The sequence below is a fragment of the Phyllopteryx taeniolatus genome, chromosome 2, assembly GCF_024500385.1.
Source record: "Phyllopteryx taeniolatus isolate TA_2022b chromosome 2, UOR_Ptae_1.2, whole genome shotgun sequence".
In the NCBI taxonomy this organism is placed as follows: Eukaryota; Metazoa; Chordata; class Actinopteri; order Syngnathiformes; family Syngnathidae; genus Phyllopteryx; species Phyllopteryx taeniolatus.
In genome coordinates, this window is record NC_084503.1 from 20,574,337 (window position 1) to 20,591,204 (window position 16,868).

A 16,868-nucleotide genomic window follows, 5' to 3' on the forward strand; every position below is an offset into this window, starting at 1 on the left:
TACGGGTTGTTATATTACAAACCTCAGACGTACAGTTACGATACAAGACCCATGAGTACGTTGATAATTTTCATAACTAAGATATTACTTTAATGTTTACAGTCCCGTTAGTATGAAGACTCCGTATTGTTTCCGGTTGGAAAAAGGAGCGCAATGCCAAGATCAAAGTACGAAAAGTTAAGGTTCACGACGACGTTTTCAGAAAGCTTTTGCCCGTATTTGTCCTTACAAATTCATTTGAGTGCAACTGTAATTGGTAGTTTTCCAGTTCCAAAGCTTTGCTGTCCTTTTTTAGGCCTGCAAGTAGCCAGACATCAAAATGGTACCTATGTATGGTATGTGTTATTTTCAAGCTTTCCTAGTTATTTTCTGTTTTTGTTGCTTTAGCTTCTTGTAGACAAGGATCTATTACTATTACCACTTGCTTCTTCTTGTGTTTCTGCATCTCATGGATATTTGTGGAAATAAATCGAGATGTCCCCTGCTGTAGCAACTGAAGAACCCGATGAGCTTCCATCACCTTTTGCCTACATGCTTGCGAGCAGAGCTACCTCCCCCTCTGCTTGGTGGTCTTGTTGGAAATGCCTTGGTCTACATTTCTGGGTTTGTTGTTCATCAGCTGTTCCTGAAATATGTTACGTGACCATCCTTACCACCTTCTTACATAGCAAAGACAACAAGTCGGACAAAAAAATAACCCAAAAAATATATTAAACTTGAATTTGAAGGGACTGGAATTTAAATATTATATGTGAATATGAGGCGCAAAGTAGAAAACAGCATACAGGAAACAAGAGGTAGGAAGGCTGAAAGTCCTGAGTGTGAGCAGGCTGGAAATAGGATGGAGGGAGTAAATGTGCATTATTGTGCTTATAAGCACATATTTCTTTATTTCGTTCACATTCACCGCAAATTTTTCATATGAAGATTACATGAATGAACCCCACAAACTCTAATTGTGGTATTTCAATTTCAGTGATTATTCCCAATTCCCATGCGGCCACTGTTACAAGACTGCAAAAAGCCCTAACACAGAGTTCAAATGACAATCAAGGTTTTGGCCAGCAGGGTTTGCACATGAAGCCTCGAGAAAACCTCGTCTTCAAACGTCTTGTTGTTTTCGCTCACGTCTCTGTTCTTTTTCGCGTACGCTTCCGTGTTTGTGTGTGTGACTTTTGGCACAAACCTCTCGGGTGGGTGGGCTTTATGAGAAATCCACCCTCATTGGCTAATTCGGTTTGAGTGACAGCTAATGCCCCCAGATGTGATGTTTTTTTCCCCCTCCCGCGTCACACTGAGCAGCAGAGGCAAGGTTAAGAATGCAAGATGAAATTTTAGATCACCTTAAGGAAGTGTAAGTATCTATCGTATATGTTGTCAATGCTGTACTAGGAAGAAGTGATGTTGTAAGATTATGCTAGTAAAATGTTAGAAGTGCACAACCACAGTTTATCAACAATTTAGCAGTTAAATACCGTTAGCTATATTGCTAACGTTAGCGCCCATACTGACTCGTCCGTACTGTTTGCTATATGGCCACTGACCACATTTCTTTATCATTTTCTGATGATTACATTACTAAATAAAATTCAACACTTAGAACCAGTACGGCTTAAAGACGGAATTAGCATAAAAGGGAAGCACAAATCCTAAATAACTTGAGTATATACAATATCTACTTTTAAAGTTTTCTGTTAACAAAATGAAAATAATTACAGATAAAGACAGTTTTCCTTTATATAATCTTAGGGTTTATTTTAATATTAGTTCGTATTACAAAATATCAAAATAGCAACATGAGACTTACAGTAACTGAGCAACATTTGACTTTACCAAACCATGTGTGGTTGTCTTCTTATGTCCTGTAGACATCTTTGAAGAAGATTGTTATCCTGAGCAGGGACAGTTGCGAACACACACTAGAGAGAAACCTTTTGCCTGCTCAGTTTGCGGTTAAAGATTCACTCAGAAGGGACATTGAAGAACACCCACAATAACCCACACTTGAGAGAAACCTTTTGCTTGCTCATTCTGCCTTTGAAGTTTCAGTGATCATTCAGGATTGGTTTTGCACATGAGAACACACACTAGTGAGAAAGCCTTTTCCTGCTTAGTCTGTGGTGAAAGTTCTAAGTCGTAATTTGACAAGACACAGAAGAAGCCAGACTGGTGAAAAAACATTTAGCTTCACAGGATGTGACAAACAATTCCCATATACAGTGGCTGATGTAAGTATTTAACACATCACCGTTTTTCTCATTAAATATATTTCCAAAGGTGCTATTGACTTGAAAATTTCACCAGATGTTGGGAACAACCCAAGTAATCCATACATACAGAGAAAATAGAACAAATAAACTCAGAAATTAAGTTGTGTGTAATAATGTGAAATGAAACAGGAAAAACGTATTGAACATCTCAACTGGTATTTATTTAATACTTTGTACAAAAGCCTTTGTTTGCAATGAGCGGTTCAAGAGGCCTCCTCTATGGAGAAACTAGTCGTATGCATTGCTCTGGTGTGATTTTTGGCCATTCCTCCACACAAGCAGTCTTCAAATCATGAAGGTTCCGAGGGCTTATTTTATGGACCTTCAGTTTCAGTTATTTCTAGTGTTGTTTCGTTCGTGAACGTTTCGTTCAGAAGAACACATCTTTTTAGTAAACGACCTGAACTGAATCAGTTTATGAAATGATTCGTTCTTTTATCTTGACCGCCACCCGCCACCATCAGGCAAGCGAGTCGGCTGGGAGCGGAATCGGAACCCGCTGAAGGGTTCTGTCACTCTCTTCTGAATGACCAATGAGCAGCCAGCATGCAGGCAGAGGCGGTACTTAATTAAACGTACTGCCATGTGATTTGCGATTCGCCAGCATTGTCACTCACTTCGGCGAATGACCAATGAGCAGCCAGCGTTAGGCAGCGCCATGCAAGTGGGGGTGGGACTTAAGTGAACTGAGTGATTGGTTCAGTGAACTGGTGTACTGGGGTACTGAGGAACTGAAGAACTGAAGAGTGATTAGTTCGTTGAATTAATTTTTGAGTCACTCAAGCACACGTCCATCCATCCATTTTCTGAGCCGCTTCTCCTCACTAGGGTCGCGGGCGTGCTGGAGCCTATCCCAGCTGTCATCGGGCAGGAGGCGGGGTACACCCTGAACTGGTTGCCAGCCAATCGCAGGGCACATACAAACAAACAACCAGTCGCACTCAGTCACACCTACGGGCAATTTAGAGTCTCCAATTAATGCATGTTTTTGGGATGTGGGAGGAAACCGGAGTGCCCGGAGAAAACCCACGCAGACACGGGGAGAACATGCAAACTCCACACAGGCGGGACCGGGGATTGAACCCAGGTCCTCAGAACTGTGAGGCTGACGTTCTAACCAGTCATCCACCGTGCGTCAAGCACACGTATTTAAAATAAATGTAAAGTAATAATAAATGTATATACATAAACATACATTCCCTCTGTGTCTCTAATGTGATTATTAAAGCTTTGTATTTCATAATAATAATAATAAAAATACATTAAACTTATATAGCGCTTCTCAAGACACTCTAGACGCTTTCCACTAATCAGATGACAATAACAGTAAGGTGAGTGAGCAGAAAGCCCGGCTGGCGGGGGCTGGTGGGGGCTGGTGTCAGTGGGATGCACTGCTGTGGGATGCAGAAAAGTCACGCCGGCTGGCGAGAGCCTAGCTGGATGTCAGGGGACGCGGAAGGATGATCGGTAGCTGAGCACGCATGTTCACGACTCACAACCGAAGCCGGGTGTTCGATTGCTTTCTGAGAGAGAGAGGTAGGTGATAATTGAGCTGTTTTTTTGTTTGTTTGTTTTAAATAATCTCCCCGCCTTTCCTAGTTTACAATACATGACAACAACAACGCATAGTTGAGTGACCATGAACCTGGAACCTCAGGGATGGATCATTAGCTGAATGAGGAAGCACTTGAATTATTTTGTGAAAAAGAACTAAACGATTTGGTGAACGAATCTTATGAACAAATCTTTTTAATGAACTGACTTGCATGATTCAAACGAATCTTATGAACAAATCTTTTTAATGAACTGACTTGCATGATTCAGTACACTCAAAAGAACTGCCGTGCCCATCACTAGTTCTTTCCATAGATTTTCCATTGGATTCAATTCAGGTAATCGGCTGGGCCATTCTACCAGCTTAATTTTTTTCCTTTGAAACCAATTGAGAGTTTCCTTGCTAGTATGTTTTGGATCATTATCCTGAAATGTCTACCCTCATTTCATTTTCATCATCGTCGTAGATGGGAGCAGATTTTTGTCACAAATGTCTCGGTACATTTGCCCATTCATCTTTCCTTCAATAATGTGGTTTACCAGTACCGTTTGTTGAAAAGCAGCCCCACACCATCATGTTCCCACCTCCGAACTTCACTGTTAGTATGGTGTTTTTGGAGCACCTGATCGAGGCAAATTTATGGTGGTAGGATTGGCTTTCCACTTACGTATTATGTCCCCAACCGTGCTCTCTGGAACATTCAAAAGCATAGATATGCACCTGTAAACAATGCCATCGTTATGTTTTGCAACAATGACTTTGCGATGGTCTTGAGACATCTCTATGCTGTTACCATCGTGAGATGTGTCTTGACTCACACCTTGGCAATGAGACCTTTTTGGAGGCCATCAATTAGGACTGAAACAGCCTATATTCATTTGGACTGACAAAGGGCTGGATTGCTGTTTGATTATTGCTAGATTTTAGGTGTTGTCTTGGCTTTCCCTGCCTTTTTGCACCTCCCTTTCTTCATGTGTTCAATACTTTTTCCCTGTGTCATCAGAATCAGAAGCATCTTTATTTGCCAAGTATGTCCAAAAAACACACAAGGAATTGGTCTCCGGTAGTTGGAGCCACTCTAGTACGACAACAGAACACTTTTGAGACATAAAGACATTGACAAAAACAGTCCCTGAGCAATAAAGGGTTGCTAGTTATCTGGTAATGCCGGTACATTATTATTTTTTTTTTACAATTGTGCAAAAAGATGCAGAGTCCTCTAGCACTTAGAGCAGTTCAAAAGACTAATATTACAATAGTCCGGTTCTACTTTCTTTGTATGTATGGATTACTTGGGTTGTTCCCAACATCTGGTGAAATTTTCAGGTCAATAGCACCTTTGGAAGTATATTTACTGAGGAAAATGGTGACGTGTTAAATAATTTTTTCTGCCGTTGTATTTACCATTTACTGTAGTTTTAAGATTTAGGTGACAACATTTCACATTTAATATTTGAATTTAACCATTTGAGTTGACAAATATTGTTCTACATGTGCAGAAAAGTGACTCTCAAATATTCACACCAGTTTTTTAAACAGTTTGAAGCTAAATATGACAAAATATTCCTGTAATTTTCAGCGTGAGCTGCTTTACAAACGGCAAAGGTACAATTGGAAGAACTGTGAGGCAGATGTGCTAACCAGTCTTCTAGGTATATAATGATGTACTTTCCTCATCTTGTTTACAGTTAATGCTTTGTCTTTTGTTGTCTTCTTTTCGCACTCCCCTCTAGAAACCTTGTTCTGTTCAAATGATCAACTCTGATTCTCAATAATTATCCATTAAAAATAATAAGAAACCACAGTGGCAGAAAAAAAAAGAAGAAGACTAAACTCAAACTAAAACTGTCTCGCGGATCCACTCGTTGAGGTGGAAGTTGAGATGATGGGTTCCTTTTATTGTTGGACTTTTACAAAGCTTTCGATTCGATGGAACATTCATTTATTTGATCAGTGCTTAAAGTATTTTGGATTTGGTATTCAATTTAGAAAGTTAATTGACATCTTATATTAGAATATCAGTAGCTGTGTCAATTTGCTTCACGGTATTACGCCCAGTTTCAAGATTAACGTCGGAATCCCGCCGGGCTGCCGGATATCGCCATATTTGTTTATATTAGTTACAGTAATGCTAGCCATTTTCCTTTTAAGTGTTTTTGGGACCAACATAACAATCAGCCAAGTAGCGGATGACACAACCCTCTTCCTGAAAGACAGTCATCAGATCCCAATAGCTATAGATAAGATGAGACATTGAGAAATATGAATCATTTGCTATACATGATACATCCTTAAAAAATATTTAACATTCACATAAAATCACTAATAAAATATATTGGAGTTCATCTCACAAAAGATGAGAAGCAGGGTCAGACTATATATGTAGAAAACAAAATAAAACAATGTGAGCCACAACTTGATTTGTGGCTCGAATGGGACCTTTCTATTATCGGCCAAATCTACTAAACCAAAATGGAAAGTCTATCCAGATGCATATATCCACCTTACTCGCTAGCTAGTTCAAACAAACTTGTAAAATCTATCAACCAAATTAACTTGAACTTCATGTGGAGGACTAAGCCACATTACCTGAAAAAAGTCACATGGTTAAATAAATAGGGGATGGTGGCCTAAAAGCAATAGATTTTGAATGCCTCAATGGCACTTTGAAAGTAAATTGGGGCAAATTGTGAATGTCTAATAGTGACTCATTTTGGTACTGTATCCCTATGCAGCCCTATGGGGGGCACAAGCCAGTGCAAACTGTAGGGCGGTCCCAAGCCCGGATAAATGCAGAGGGTTGCGTCAGGAAGGGCATCCGGCTTAAAACTGTGCCAAACAAATATGAGTGTTCATCCAAAGAATTCCATAGCGGATCGGTCGTGGGCCGAGTTAACAACGTCCGCCCCGGCACCGTTAACCTGCAGCGGCAATACAGTGCCATGAAAAAGTATTTGCCCCCTTCCTGATTTTATTTTTTTATTTTTTGCATATTTTTCCCTCCATCCATTTCTTCACCGCTTATCCTCACTAGGTTCGTGAGCGTGCTGGAGCCTATCCCAGCTATCTTCGGGCGAGAGGCGGGGTACAGCCTGAACTGGTCGCCAGCCAATCGCAGGGCACATATAAACAAACAACCATTCGCACTCACTTGAAGTCTCGGCGCCCTTTGCACAATGGTCATTGCACCGGACAATTGCAATATTAGTCTTTCGAACTGCTCTAAGTGCTAGAGGACTCTACATCTTTTTGCACAATTGTCAAAAAAAATTAAAATAAAAATGTACCGGCATTACCAGATAACTACCAACCCTTTATTGCTCAGTGACTGATTTTTGTCAATGTCTTTATGTCTCAAAAGTGTTCTGTTGTCGTACTGGAGCGGCTCCAATTACCGGAGAGTGTTTTTTGGACATACTTGGCAAATAATTCCAATTCCGCATTCCAATCGCTGACCAATTACAAGCAACGATCCCCCCAAGCAGAGAACAATAGCACACTAGCCAACGACTTGAATACCTTCTACTGCAGATTTGAAAAGGACACTTTCACACCCACCCAGCCAGCCACATCACCGACCACAATCATACCTCTGACTTCTGCGTTAACCATCCACAAACAGGATGTGAGACGCATCTTTAAACAACAAAAGATTAACAAAGCGGCAGGCCCAGACCATGTGTCGCCATCCTGCCTCAAAGTCTGCGCGGACCAGCTCGTTCCAGTCTTCACTCAGATCTTCAATAGATCTCTGAAACTGTGCGAAGTACCATCCTGTTTCAAACGCTCCACCATCATTCCAGTGCCCAAGAAACCTACAATCTCGGGTCTAAATGACTACAGGCCTGTCGCCTTGACATCTGTGGTCATGAAGTCCTTTGAACGTCTCATGCTGGACCATCTCAAGAGCGTCACAGGTCCCCTCCTGGACCCCTGCAGTTTGCCTAGCGAGCGAACAGGTCTGCAGATGATGCAGTCAACATGGGACTGCACTTCATCCTAGAACACCTCGACAGTGCAGGGACCTACGTGAGGATCCTGTTCGTGGACTTCAGCTCAGCGTTCAACACCATCATCCCTGAACTCCTTTCATCCAAGCTTCACCAGCTCAGCGTCTCACCTGCCATCTGCCAGTGGATTTACAGCTTCCTGACGGGCAGGACACAGCAGGTGAGGCTGGGAGAGACCACCTCATCCACACGCAGCATCAGCACTGGGGCGCCGCAAGGTTTTGTCCTCTCTCCGCTGCTCTTCTCTCTCTACACAAACGACTGCCCCTCAGCGCACCCGGCTGTCAAACTCCTGAAGTTTGCAGATGACACCACTGTCATCGGCCTCATCAAGGACGGTGACGAGTCTGCATATCGACAGGAAGCGGAGCGGCTGGAGCTGTGGTGCGGCCGACACAACCTGGAGCTGAACACGCTCAAGACTGTAGAGATGATCGTGGACTTCAGGAGGCATCCTTCGCCACAGCTGCCCCTCACATTGTCCAGCTGCCTTGTGTCAACCGTTGAGACCTTCAAGTTCCTGGGAATTACAGTCTCTCAGGACCTGAAGTGGGCGACCAACATCAACTCCGTCCTCAAAAAGGCCCAGCAGAGGATGTACTTCCTGCGGCTTCTGAGAAAGCACGGCCTGCCACCGGAGCTGCTGAGACAGTTCTACACAGCGGTCATCGAATCAGTCCTGTGTTCTTCCATCACAGTCTGGTTTGGTGCTGCTACAAAAAAGGACAAACTCCAACTGCAACGGACAATCAAAACTTCTGAAAGGATTGTCGGTACCCCCCTGCCGACCCATGAGGACTTGCACGCTGCCAGAACTAAGACAAGAGGGTGCAAAATCCTCTCTGAGCCTCCGCATCACGCTCAACAGTTCTTCCAGCTCCTTCCCTCAGGTAGGCACTACCGATCAATGCAAACTAGAACTAGTAGACATTCCAACAGCTTCTTCCCTCTTGCGATCAACTTCTTAAACACCTAACCGACAATTCCATTACACCATGCTGGCAATTTTTTGACTTGAATTCGTTGTCACATTTCTGTGGGGCCAATTATATATTACTCGTGCACTCACTGTAGTAGTCTCGCCACGCTTCACTATTTGCATATCTGTTGTTGACCAATACTGGCCCCTCATGCCAGAGTGGCCAGTATTTATCTGCTCCATTTGCACACTGGGGGGGGGGGGTTCATTCAGCGGTGGACTCGTTGTCCCGCTGTATAATCCAAGAGCGCTTGAGTTTGATGCTATGAATTGATGGTGAGACATTTCCCGACAGGATTTTCTGGTCAACCCCGGATTTATTGTTCCATTACTCATGTTTCTTTTTGTTTCTGTGTATTCGTCCCTTTAATTGTTTATGCTATATTTACCCTTCCTGTTACAGGTATATTATAATAATGTTATTTTTGATATACTGTTAAATCAAGATTATTTTAAAAAAACGGCATATGCACGCCACATAGATATGAGCAATAGATATGCCAGCGCGCTGCAGCAGCCCGGCTCACCGACGTGCCTACGTGGCGTCCATATTGGGGAGGTCGATGTTCCCATCAAAGCCAATGCATGGACATTGAAATTAAATTGAAACCGGTTTACACGAGGTTTACTTTTTTGTCAGCGTCTAAGCGTGTGATATCAATAAGTAACCTTTTTAAGCCCCCAAAATATGTTTAGCTTGGAAAATGTAACTGCATCGTTGGTCTTCCGTTTTCTTGCTTCCACACTCATGCGCTGACGACTTTGACCCTCCTAACTCTAAATGGGAATGTCGTTTTCGCCTATATAAATATATCTATGGAAAGGTACATGTTTGTCCAAGTGGCTTTTCCGTATAACTTACTCTTTTTTTTATTCCGTGTACGTTTTACGTAATCACACGTGCTTCACTAACTAATTATGCTAACTCAGTATTGAACGCAGTTAAGCTTCGACACAATAATTTACTGGACCAAATAAACTAAGTAACAAGTACTCGAGTCTAGATGATCTTGTCTCAGTGCACGTTGAAGCTTTTCGGATAGGTTAGCTTGCTAGCTGCTAACAAAGAGTCTCGTTTGCAACACATCACTGAGCGGAGATCAAATGCGAGTGTCAAGTTTTGTGATTACCGCGTGAAAATGTGTGCAAAGCTTGTGAAAGAAGGGTACGACGAGGAACTGGACGCTGTTTTCAAGAAGTCTCAAAATGTCTTACACAATGCAGGTTTGTTCATATCTTACTCCCACACAGATCGATATATACTTTAATCGGTACGTCACTATAGTAAATGTTTTTTTAATGGTTATTTACCAACATTTCTGATTGTTTAATTGATCTTAAATCGAACATTACATCGGATGATGTCACCGAGCACCCATTAATTTTGAAGAGTACATTGCTATGGGGGTTCTCACTGAAATTGGTCAATGAAGCCAATATGTGAATTTACCTCTGTCCTTTGGGTTATTGTCATGTTGCATCACCCATCTTCTGTTAACCTTCAAATGGCACACAATTGTCTTCATATTGATTGGAGTCCAGGTTGACTTCTGACTCCAATGAGCTCTTGGAGAAAGGATTAGTCTCTGGGTGCACAGACTTTTTTTCCACCCTGTATTGTGAATGTTCACATGGTGTGAACAATAAAAACATGAAAATATATAATTGACCGTGGTCTTAATTGAGCACTAGCTGCAGATCAGATCCCATTTTCTGACCAATTTGTGCAGAACTTTCATGTCATTACTAAGAGTTCACATTTTTTCTTGCAAGTATTTGACATCCTGAAAATTGATTGCATACTGAATTTCTCAAGTGCCTTCGAAAGTAAGTGATTCTTGTACCTCTTAATTCTACATGTTCTTGATAAACATTACCAAAAACGTATAAAAACATCAAAGTCACAACCTGAGATTTGAGTGAGCAAAGCTTGACGTTGCCAAACAAAGTGTCTTTGTCTTCTTGTGTCCTACAGACATCAGTACAAAATATCTTCATCCTGAGCAGCAGGAATGGAGCTTCGGGGTGGAGCGGCAGGGGCCAGAGCCCCCTCACAATGAAGTGGAAGACGCACCAGAGACCCTGGCCATTAAACAGGAGGAGCAGGAGACTGATATTGCCAAGTTTCCATTGATTGTTGTGATTGTGAAGAGTGAAGATGATGACAAAGGAGGTGATTATTTAATGGGATTAGGGTTTGATAGAGCAGGGGTCCCCATCCACCGGGCCACGGACCGGTTACGGTCCGTAGGATATTTAGTACCGGGCCGCACAGAAACGTAGAACAAAAAGTATTTTATTGACCATCAGATTCTGATATGTTTTACTTTGGAAATGAGGCACATCCACCTGTAGCTCTAGTAAAATATACTCTCAGTCACGTGATATGGTGAAGTATGGTCACTAGCTAGTAGAAATGGGGAGAAAAAAAAAAACGTGTTTGAAGAGCTGCTTTCAAAAGCGGTAAAGGCCAAATAATAAAATAGGAAAGCTGACAATTTCAAAGAAAATGTAAGCTGCATTTAAGACATATCAGCAGTCCTACTAAAAGGTCCCATGGCTATTTAGACCTCCATTGAGTGACTCGCTAACATGGACTTTGTATAAAAGTGTCAATTTCATTGAAAAAAACAAAAAAAAAAACAACCTTGGTTTTGTCATACAAGTGTCCAGGAAAGGCCCCTCTGACTTCTGTTTGACCCAGGTTTGTATCCGCTTTGTCCATATTTGGCTAAGACCACCCCCTTTCCTCTGATTGCTTGCCTCCGTGTAGAAGTCCCACTTGTGAGAGCACACGTTTGTTATGTTGACCGCGCTGGCTCGGGAGCCGAAAGGGAAGGCGGAGATCTGCGTCACTAGCGAAGATTCGAAAGAGTTCAGGCCTCTCGGCAGAAAAACATCTGGAACTCAGCAATGCGTGGACGATTTTAATTCTTATTTCACACGTTTACTGAGGCATCATAGAGACAATATTACATCCCAAATACTAGAAAAAGTTGGTTTGGCCAAATACGTCCCCTTTAATTCATTCACTGCCAGTCCTCCATGTTAACATAGATATTGGAATTCAACAGCCATTAATGGCAGTGATTAATACAGAGTTATTACTACAAGTGATTTGCAAAAAAAAAGAGCCTCCGACTTATCTTTTAGTCCGGGGTGCTTGGTCTCCACGTGTCGTTGGCTAGCTTGTCGTCACATACAGTATTATGCACAGCGGACTCTGTGTGTGAGTTATTTGTTGAGTTGAGTATTTTAAGTAGTATTTTCTATTAACAGCAGCTTTATTTTTCCTTGAGGTCGTACGGCCTTATTTTTAGTTACGGATCACCGACAAGCGGAGTCAAGTGTTGTTTCGTTCACAAATGTTTCGTTCAAAAGAACGAATGTTTTCAGTGAACGTAATAACTGAATCAGTTTATGAAATGATTGGCTCTTTGAGCTTGGCCGCCGTTATTGAGTCGGCTGGGGGCGGAAACGTAACTGTTGCAGCATTCTGTGCAGTCTTGACGTGTCAATTGAGACGCACAGCTGTTGTGGCGGAGATCCGGTCAATTTTCAAAATAAAATACATTTGACAAGCGAAAGGCAATACAACAGAAATTATATAAATTGGTCATTCTTTCTATGCGGACCGGTAACAAATGCCTCACGAACCGGGGGTTGGGGACCACTGCTGTAGAACACAGCAAGCTACAAAGAATGAACTGACTCTGCGGGTTGTATTGTAATGTAGCACCTGATCGATCCAGACATCAAAATCGCATATTTGAGGAGGCTGATCTAAAAACTATAATGACGACAATAAGAACAATGTGTTCAATATTTAGATTTCTACAATGATTCAGAGGGTTTAATGCATGCTTTTACGCATTTATGAATGAAATACATCTGACATCCACCACACGTCTGCGGAGCTTGGTATCTGCCTGCGCCGCGATCAAATTCACCGAAATCATGTTTGAACAGCGATCTACCCTGCGCGTCACTAGGATGTGGTCTGAGCACGCTTAAGTTTAGATCGACTTTCTGCTACCGTTGCCAGGCGCATCTCCAACAACACTTCCTTGCTGTGCCGGCATGCCCAGCTTAGCAGAGACCCATCTGCCAAATTAGCAAACACACAGCGAGCCATGTGCTGGCAGGAAAATCAGGATCCGCCGGGATTTGTGCGCTGTCTATGAAAATAGAGCCTTGAATCTCTCCTTGCTTTCCTGCATGTCAGTGATCACTGTGTGGTGTGCAACACAAAATACACAGCAGAAGTTGAGTTTCCTCTTGGGTGATGGATGGATTATAATTAGTATAATTTAAAAAAATGTTTAATGTCACAACGTGTGAATTGATTGAGTAACACTTGACCTTTCCTTACCATGTGTGTTTGTCTTCTTGGGTCCTACAGATGTCAGTGAAGATTTTCATTTTGTACAGCAGGACTGGAACTTCAGGGTGGAGCAGCAGGAGCCCCAACACATGAAAGACAAAGAGAAACCAGAGCTCCCCCACATTAAATTGGAAGAACAGGAAGAGGACATGAAGTTGTTATTGACTCTTGTCCCTGTAAAAATTCAAGATGAGGAAGTCAAAGGTCAGAGTGAAGAGAACAGAGGGACGGAGCCTCTGAGCAGCAGTTCAAGTCAACACATGACAACAGAAGCTGATGGAGACCACTGGAGAGGATCACAAGCAAACGCCCTCTTAGCGCCACTTTCAGATTGTGACAACATAATGTCACGCTCTTCTGACACTGATGATGAACACTCTAAAGATGACATGACATGTCACACTGACAACAAACGTGTGAAATGTTCTCAATGTGACAAAACATTTTTCAATAAGTCATCGTTGAAAAGACACATGAGAACACACACTGGAGAGAAACCTTACAGGTGCTCAGATTGTGGTAAAAGATTCAGTCAGAAGGCAGATTTAAATATACATATTGGGGGTAAACGTTTTGCCTGCTCATTTTGCCCTTTAAGTTTCAGTAAGCGTTGTAATTTAATAACACACACAAGAACACACACTGGGGAGAAACCTTTTGCCTGTTCAGACTGCACCTTAAGTTTCAGTGTACGTTCAGCATTGGCTCAGCACATGAAAACACACACTGGGGAGAAACCTTTTTCCTGCTCAGTTTGTGGAAAAAGATTCACACAAAGTAGCAATTTGACAACACACATAAGAAGTCACACTGGTGAGAAACCATTTAGTTGCAGTGCGTGTGATAAACAATTCACTTATAAGTATCAGATGAACAAACACAAGTGTGCTGGTGAGAAGAGAATCAATAAATGAAGCTTCAAAAGTAAGTTAACCCTGAAGAAACTTGGACTATCAACATCAGAACATTTGAGTTGCTGGTAAAATGGGAAAGTCTATTTGTGATTCTGATTAAAATGCAAGTCAAACGGATTCTTCACAAAGTCTAAAATTTTTTTCCCGTTGCATCAATAATTGTTAGTGTTTTCAACTTTCACCTCTTATAACATTGATGTTGCTGTTGTGCTGATCTAATAATAAGGGTATAAATGAGAATTTACAACAAAGCTACATATGTTTAAAGAAAGAGCTGACGTTAATATTGTAATGCCCTCGTATATGGTCAAGGATCACGCTGCCGCTGATTCACTATAGTCGCTTTATTACTTCGAGCAGTAACAAAATGCTCATTCTTACAAGAGCTGCTATCGGCTACAACTCATGCCCGACCGAGCACTCCACACACAGGCTCACTAACTTAACTTAAGCCAATGTTCAAGCCAAAATGTTCTTGTGAGCTTTCATTTTTGCTGACGTCACAAACGCCAATCAACGTGCTCACCCTTAACGGCCCACACTCAGAGTAAGGGATATTACAATATCAGAGCTACATTAATAAAATTCCTGCAGAAACTTTTAATGGATTAGCTCAAATGCTAACTGTTGTTATGCTAACATACTGCATACTAATACTGTCATGGTCTGTGTTTTGGTTTGGGTTGTGTTTAGTTTTGTTCCATGTTTTCCTGTGTTCCATGTTTGTCGTGTGCTCATTAGGTTGTTGGGTCCACCTGTTCTCGTCTACTTTGTGTCGACCAATCAGCTCTCTCCAGCCACTCGTGTCTTGTCCAGGTGTTCCTCGTTGTCTCGTCAATTTGTTTGTATTTAGTTCCCTGGTTTCTTTCAGTCCTGGTCGGTTCATTGTCGTTGTCACACGTCTTGCCATGTCATAGTTGCCAGTTGTTTAGTCACCAGTTGATTTAATCATTGTGATTAAATATTATTATTTTGAGATTCCCGCACTCCTGCCTTGCCTCCCTGCTTCACTGCAATTGGGTCCACCATGTTCTTGCCTTGCGTTCCTCGCCTTTGCCCTAACCACGTACGTGACAGAATGAACCGACCAGGACTGAAAGAAACCAGGGAACTAAATACAAACAAATTGACGAGACAACGAGGAACACCTGGACAAGACACGAGTGGCTGGAGAGAGCTGATTGGTCGACACAAAGTAGACGAGAACAGGTGGACACGACAAACATGGAACACAGGAAAACATGGAACAAAACTAAACACAACCCAAACCAAAACACAGACCATGACAAATACAGCAAGAAAACGCCAATGCACATTGATGAGTATTTTCATTTTACCCTATGGTTAGGTATTATTTAGAAAGAGAATAGCTTTTGATTGATTCTGGCCAGGGAATTGGCAAAAAAACAAAACTTTGTGGTCAACAGAGGAGTTCATCAACTCTCCCTCATTCAAGAAAATAAAAGGTACAAAATAACTTGTATGTAACACAAAAGTGGGCTGTTTTCTGACAAAACCATTGTGGTAGGAAGAATTACCAGCAACAGTTAGTCGGCCTATAGAGCAGAGGTGGAGCCGAGATAACAACCTCATCCTGAATGCAGCGAAGATGAAAGAGATAATCCCCGACCTCAGGAAGAACAAGCCATTGCTCTACAGCCTGTCAAGATTGATGGTGTAAAAGTAGAGGCTGTGCAGAGCTTGAAATATCTGGGGGTCCACCTCAGCCATGACGCGATGTGGTCCATCAATACAACAGCAATGGCTAAGAAAGGACGCCAGAAGTTCCACTTCCTGAGATGCTTGAGGAGAAATCACAGCTCCCAAAACAGCAGTTGATGAACTTCTACCTGGCTGCACTGGTGAGAATAAGAAGTTTCTCGAACGTCTTATCAAAACTGCACAGAGGCTCATCGCATACCCAATCCCCAGACTGGTCCACATCTACCAGACAAGCTGCATCCGGAGAGCCACAGCCATCATCAGGGACAGCACACACCCTTGAAAACACCTGTTCACCAGCTTACCTTCTGGCAAGCACTACAGAGTGCTGCAAGTGAAGTGATGCACCACTAGACTCAATAATACAGGTAGCTTCTACCACACAGCTGTGTCACTGCTGGACTCATCCTCCCTCGATGATTTTTAATCACACCGCAACCTGAACATTTCCCATTTACAACATGTGAATACCAGTCACATACTGTATGTGCAATATGTAGCAGCAACAAAACAAACATTCTCTGTATCAACAGTGCAATACAACTCAACAGCCGAAACTTTAGCTATTTCATTCACCTAATGTCACTTAAATGTCTACCTTTTTCATATCAATATGTTATATATTTTGTGTATTGTGTGCGCTTTGCTTTTTTTTTTTTTAGGTATCTATTCTACAGAAAATTTCACTGTACTGTCCCTGTACAATGAACGAGTCGTCAAACATCATCGGTGACGCCATTTCAACGAGCCTGTCTTTGGTGCAAGTTGCACCAAATTATTCATTTGGAAATAGTACTGAACGGGCTGAAACCAGGACAATACCTCCATAACGGTTTTGCCGGAGTAGAACATTATAAATCAAATCTTCGTGTCTTGGTGCACTTTGAATCTTCCCCAGCTGGCTTAGTTTAGCTTGCAAGCTAACGAACAAAGACACATCGCTAAAGCAGAGGTCAACTTTATTAAAGTGTCAAGAATTGTGGTTATCGTGTGACAATGTGTGCAGAACGTGTGAAAGAAGAGGACGAGGAGGA

The 16,868-nt window shown here is 42.1% G+C and overlaps 1 protein-coding gene across 2 annotated transcripts; it reads left to right on the forward strand.

Moving 5' to 3' along the window:
• The first annotated feature begins 8,422 nt into the window (after positions 1-8,422).
• Positions 8,423-14,229, forward strand: LOC133473174 (zinc finger and SCAN domain-containing protein 2-like). Of its 2 annotated transcripts, none has more exons than XM_061764759.1 (3): positions 8,423-8,725; positions 10,790-10,987; positions 13,217-14,229. In XM_061764759.1, exons 1-3 carry the CDS (start codon positions 8,431-8,433, stop codon positions 14,110-14,112), a joined length of 1,389 nt encoding a protein of 462 aa, XP_061620743.1. In that variant the 5' UTR covers positions 8,423-8,430; the 3' UTR covers positions 14,113-14,229. The 2 variants fall into 2 exon arrangements, with proteins under 2 accessions (XP_061620743.1, XP_061620744.1); XM_061764760.1 differs by lacking the exon at positions 8,423-8,725 and adding an exon at positions 9,332-10,038.
• The last annotated feature ends 2,639 nt before the right edge of the window (positions 14,230-16,868 follow it).

Coding starts and splice junctions, on each gene's coding strand:
- LOC133473174 (XM_061764759.1), top strand. CDS start 8,431: ATGTACTTCCTGCGGCTTCTGAGAAAGCACGGCCTGCCACCGGAGCTG. Junction 8,726..10,789: donor CTTCCAGCTCCTTCCCTCAG/GTAGGCACTACC, acceptor TGTGTCCTACAG/ACATCAGTACAAAATATCTT. Junction 10,988..13,216: donor TGAAGATGATGACAAAGGAG/GTGATTATTTAA, acceptor TGGGTCCTACAG/ATGTCAGTGAAGATTTTCAT.